The sequence below is a fragment of the Aethalodelphis obliquidens genome, unplaced genomic scaffold, assembly GCF_003676395.1.
Source record: "Aethalodelphis obliquidens isolate GAN/ISIS:26980383/991018 unplaced genomic scaffold, ASM367639v1 scaffold21, whole genome shotgun sequence".
NCBI classification, from domain to species: domain Eukaryota; kingdom Metazoa; phylum Chordata; class Mammalia; order Artiodactyla; family Delphinidae; genus Aethalodelphis; species Aethalodelphis obliquidens.
Window position 1 is genome coordinate 18,383,657 of NW_020837965.1, and position 6,000 is coordinate 18,389,656.

At 36.2% G+C, this 6,000-nt stretch overlaps 1 protein-coding gene across 3 annotated transcripts in view; it reads left to right on the forward strand.

The window, feature by feature from the left end:
* PPP4R4 (protein phosphatase 4 regulatory subunit 4) overlaps positions 1 to 6,000 on the forward strand; it is a 120,608-nt gene that overhangs the window by 92,703 nt on the left and 21,905 nt on the right. For all 3 annotated transcript variants that reach the window (XM_027120456.1, XM_027120455.1, XM_027120454.1), the window contains 2 exons: positions 1,309 to 1,456; positions 3,989 to 4,133. In XM_027120456.1, coding sequence (XP_026976257.1) covers positions 1,309 to 1,456; positions 3,989 to 4,133 — 293 coding nt within the window. The remainder of the gene's footprint in view (positions 1 to 1,308; positions 1,457 to 3,988; positions 4,134 to 6,000) is intronic.

Consider the following 6,000-nt stretch of genomic DNA (forward strand, 5'->3'; position numbering starts at 1 on the left):
GACAGGATCAGATTTGTGAAGAATGAGAGTAGTGACTACTCTAGGCTGCCTTTTGTGAATTTCTACACTTGAGAAATTAAAATATGTATACTTATTGTTGAAAGCCCAGTTTCTATCCTGATTAATACAATTTGGAACTAAGATATATAAGTAGGCTATCCTTGAATCTAATAATTTGTTTTATGTTCCTATTTTAAATATCACAGAATGTGAGTTTTGTTCCCTTGAATAGACTTGATAGTACACATGAATGTGAATCTGGTAAGCCGAGGTGGTTTATAATGTCTTAAAAAATTGTCAATTAACAAATGCAAATTTATTTTAATTTGCTATGGGCTAAAATTAAGACAAAAACTTTTTGTTAAAATGTTAATTCTAGAAGTAGTGGTGCGCACCTATATATACTTAGTGAATTTGTTAATTATTGTGTACTTGCTTTGACTGTAGTGTCTTAATGCTTTTATTAAACTCTGTTATCCAGCACAGGCAGGTAATGGAATTTTTCTGGTTATTGGAGTTTACCATTTTAAGTATGGATCACCACTTTTCAAAAAATTCGAGTACATAAAATTCCATTTAAGAAAAAAAAATGCTCAATATACTTTAATTGTCCTTTTTTTACTGCATTTTAATTCAGTTTTCATTTTTTTAGTGGTAGGACCTGACCTTTAGAATGTTTTATTTTGAATGGAGATTCTATTTGGTTTTAAATATTAAGAATTTTGCTTTTGAACATTTCTGTAATAAGGGAGAGAAAATGAGCCTTTCAACATTGACCTGAATGATTTTCAGTGATACCGTGTTTACATATGATTTTACTTCAAAGCATTTTTAAGGAAACGAGAAGAAGAAAACAGTTAATTTCATTGGTTAAAGATTTTGAAGTTACACAGACCTGCATTTGAATTCTAGGTCTGTACTTTCCAGCTCTGTGGCTTTAACCTCTCTGAATCTCAGTATCCTTACCTTTTAAGAGGAATAAATTTATTCTCATCCCATTGGATTGACTTTCAGGACTTAATGAGATAATATGTATAAAGTACTTAGTACATGGTGGGTAATCAAAAAATAGTAGATATGTTCATTCAATATTTAATAAATGCTCATGGAACTGAATGCAATGTTTAATACATTTTTTCTGTTTTTTCAGGTGCTATTAATTTGGGGGTATATAATATGATTTTTTTCTCTTGTTTTTGCTAAACAAATTGTGGATATAAAAAAGATTGTCATGGACTTAGCGATTTTTTTCACATGAAATTTTATGTAGGAAAAATTAAACTTATAATTTTTTGTTGTTGTTTCTAGAACTGGGCCAAGGAAAAAGTTATTGGAATAGACTCCGATTTTTGGATACCTGTGAATTTATTATAGAGATCTTTTCCAAATCATTTTTCTGTAAATATTTCTTTCTACCTGCTATTGAACTGACACATGATCCAGTAGCAAATGTGAGGTATGGTACCAATCCAAGAAAATATTTGAAAAAATTGTATTTTTTATGTATCTACTGTGATGAACATATGCCAAAGCATTTTCTTAGTCAACTAAAAATAATCAAGTGAAGAATTTATACTTGGTTTGAAATTCTTGGTAGACTTAACTGAGCCTCAGTAGAACCTGGAAGCGTGATCTTTTAACACTGTCTCAGGTCTTTAGTTTATTGGGCTGATAGCAGTACTCACAGCCAGACTGGCAGGTTTCTCCACTTGGATACACACATTGGCATCAAGAGAAGATTGAGTAGATGTGATTAATTTATCTCTATCTTCTAAGACTAAAGGAAAAAAATAGTTGAAAGTTGGCTTGGAGAAGATCTGCCCATTTTTACAGGCCCATTTATTCAGAGAAGTAAGGCTGTTTCCAAGGCTTTTAGCTGTCTCACATTTTCAAAATCCAGTAAATGGTAATTGGAGTTGATTAAATAACTGTGAAGTTAAATGAAACGGGCCTGAAAATGGCTTGCTTGGAAACTGAAAAAAAGAATAAATGTATTTTGCCTTTTTTTCCTCCCCAAACAAGCATATTAATTTTTTTTTAATTGTGGTAAAACATACATAACATAAAATTTACCATTTTAACTATTTTGTACAATTCAGTGGCATTAAGCACACATGCATACTGTTTGAGTTATTTGTATATTGCATAATGAGTTGAAGAGAATTTTAAACCCTCAGCCATTAGATTTCGTATTTGTGCTCTATGCCTCTGTTCTGAATTTGAGGAACTCATCTGTAGGAGACACAGAGTCAGTTGGCCAAGACTTCCTGAACAGAACTCCAGAGCTCCCTGCTGAGCTTCCACATGCCAGCCATGCTTCATGCTAGTTTCAAGCTGTGTGACATATTTGTATGTTTTATAAAAAAATGATGTGCATTGTAGACAACATGCAACCATTTAATACTTTTTAACAGGAAGACTTGGCCAGGCAATAAGCATAGACTGATAGCATGGCTGTTGAGAGAAAATATACCAAGAAGAATTGTCAGAAGATGTTGAAAAGTTCAGCCTAAGAATGCTGTGAGCATTATTTAAGGGGGACACATCTAGACATTGGTTTTGTTTTGTATTTTTAGGGTGAGAAAATACAGAAAGTACCACTGCATTGGCTTTAGTATTTTGTGCATCTTAACCTGTGCTCTACAAACTAGAGCTGACGTTTCCTTGACTTGAGATTTAAAGCAAATTTAAAGTGATTTAAAGTAAATTGAAAGACCCCGTTGATAATTCTTTAGAATTTACCTCTTGGTGAATAACTAAGGGATCCAACCACACTGTTAACGTTTTGCAAATTGAAGTTGTGATTCTAGAAAAATAGCTTCCAATGTGTTGAATTGTCATTTATCAAGCAGTTCCCAAAAATTATTTGAAAGGAAGTGAAATCATCTCTACTCGAGTCAGTGTGACTGACAGCATAGCATTGACTCTAAGGGAAAGCAACCTGTTAATTCAAAAACCAGATGAAGATGAATATTGCTCTATGAATTTTGGTGGTTTTTCTGAGTAAGAGATGATCGTATAGCAGTTTGTCTTGGTTCTCACTCTCCTGCTTGGGCAGCTGCCAGCCTAACGAATGGGTCCAGCAACACCATATACTAACTGGCTTTTGGATACGAAAGGCTTTGCTCAACACTTTTAGAAATGTGCAGGTAGAATGAAAGCCATGACAGGTGAGAGTGGCCGGATCATCTCTTGCCTGAATTACTGAAAGAGCCCCCTGCCACCCCGTGTCCCTTTTGTCCTTGATCACCTACAGTCTAATCTCAATACAGTAGCCAGATGATACTTTCCAAACGTTAAGTCACATCATTTCACTCGGCTGTGCAAAACCCTCCGTGGCTTCTCATTGCTCTCGAAATGAAAGCCAGTCCCCAAACCGTGAGCTGCAAGGCCCCGGATGAACTGGCCTCCTATTTCACTCTGAGGCCTCCAGCTGATTTCGTTTTTGCTCTGTTCTAGCCGTGCTAGCCAGTTTGCCAGTTCTGGCCAATTTGTTAATTTGGGGCAACTTCTAAGGCAAGCTCCCCGCTCTTCTCTAGATAGTCACAAGGCTTAGTCCCTAATTTACTTTCATTCTTTGCTTAAATGTCATCTTTTCAGTGAAATCTTGACTAAAAGCCTTCCTGACCACCTGGTTTGAACTTGTAATCCCCCTCCTTGTACTCCTTTGTCGTCTTTCCCTGCTTTATTTTTCTCTGCAGCATTTACCACTGTTTGACAGACATTTTACGTATTTGTTTATCCTCTCTCCCTACCCGTGTACTAGAACGTAAGCTCTGTGACAGCAGAGAATTTTGTTGGTTTTCTCCACTGCGTTATCTCAGCACCCAGAATGATGAACGCTTGACTCATCATAGACCCTCCATAGACATTTGTTGCATAAGAAATTCTCAGGCTAGCTAAAGCTTGAGTTTTCTTTCAATTTCATGTGACTGTCATTCTTAGTTATTAAATTCACTCACAAGTTAATACTGTCAATTTATTGCAGAATGAAACTTTGCTACTTGTTGCCCAAAGTGAAATCTACCCTGAAGATCCCTGCAGATAAACATCTACTTCAACAGTTAGAAATGTGTGTGAGAAAACTCCTCTGTCAAGAAAAAGATAAAGATGTTCTGGCCACCGTGAAAAGAGTAAGCGTCCCTCTTGCCATGACATTTGCCTTTCTTGCAGTGTTCATCACAGCCTCACTATCTTAGCTTGATGGGATAGCAATATGTTAAAATATTTCTGTCACTGCTAGAGGAGTAAGAATTAGTAACTGATTTGGTTGATGTATGCTCCAATTGGATATGAAAGTTCCTTCCAGAGGGCACTGAGACATTAATCTTTTATTACTGGTGATATAAGCTCTATGAGAGAGCTTACATTTTAGGTACTCAGTAAATACTGTTCAGCTAATAATGAATGAGTACTTCGTTCACCAGACTCTTTATAAGTGATTAGAATTGGGAAAACTTTGTTGGTATAATAGGGAAAGTCACATTTGATAGAAACTTAGCCCTGAAAGGGCTAGAAGGGCCTTCAGTGATCTGTTGGACTTTGCAGAAGCTCGAGACCTAGAAATGTTCAAGTGTTTGCTTAAGATCTTCTTGGTAAGTGGCAGAGCCAGGGCTGAATATACATCCCTAGCGCTTTTCAATTACGTAACATTGTGTCTTACGGGTTTTTGTTTGTTTTGTTTTAGCGTGTGATCTTATATGGATTGTTTGGCAATATTGGAACTCTAACACAGTAAACATTTGGGTTAGTGAAGTCAAACCTTAAAATACTTTATAGTCTTCAAAACCTTTTGGTTGAGTATATAATATTTTTATAAGGTTATGTCAAATGAAAATCATTACTTTTATGGTGATAAATTGGGAGATTCGGACTGACATGTATATACACTGATGTGTATAAAATGGATGACTAATAAGAACCTGCTGTATAAAAAAATAAATAAAATAAAATTCAAGAAAAAAATCATTACTTTTATGAATCTGAATGTGAAGTTCAGGACACATAATTTTTGAGCATGTATTTGTAGTGAGAGAAGTTAATTTATTAATGTGTTAAGTAACTTGGTGTCGATGGTGAGGAAAACAGAAAGAGTCCTTTGATTTTTTTTTTTTCCCTAGAGATCATTGCCAGATGTTGCATAAGGAACTTTTTTTTTTTTTTTTTTTTTTTTGTGGTATGCGGGTCTCTCACTGTTGTGGCCTCTCCAGTTGCGGAGCACAAGCTCCGGACGCGCAGGCCCAGGGGCCATGGCCCACGAACCCGGCCGCTCCGCCGCACGTGGGATCCTCCCGGACCGGGGCACGAACCCGCGCCCCTGCATTGGCAGGCGGACTCCCAACCACTGCGCCACCAGGGAAGCCCCAGGAACTTTTTAATAAAGTGATTTGATAACTTAGTATTAATTAGTATAATTTTATTTTACTGAAATGTAAATTCTTCTTTCATTAACTGAAATAATCAGAAATACCCAGAGTCTGGACATGCATCTAAATCTAAAAACATAGATACACATAACATTTGTTTCTGTCTTTACCGTTTAATTACAGAAGTGTAAGCAATGGAATTAACTTTCAAAATAGTAAACGTGAGACAGTTACTTTTTTGAGAGAATTTATTAACTGAAGAGGTAACTCAAGCTAACCCTATAAATAGGGGCAAAAATGATATAATTAAATTGATAGATTATTAACTTTCAATGGATTATTCTGTAGTACAGCCCTTATTTTAAGAACGTGTCACGTGAGGAAGTCAGTCTGTCCCATGAAAATTCTATAGTATAATGTTTATCAAACTGATGTATTGGTATGGGAACCTCTCAGGAAGCTAGCTATTCAAAGCTTTGGGATAAAAATGAAATAGTCAGTTTCTTAAGATGAAAAGTAATTTCATTTAAAAGGGCTATTTGGGGCTTCCCTGGTGGCGCAGTGGTTGAGAATCCGCCTGCCGATGTAGGGGACATGGGTTCGTGCCCCGGTCCGGGAAGATCCCACATGCCAC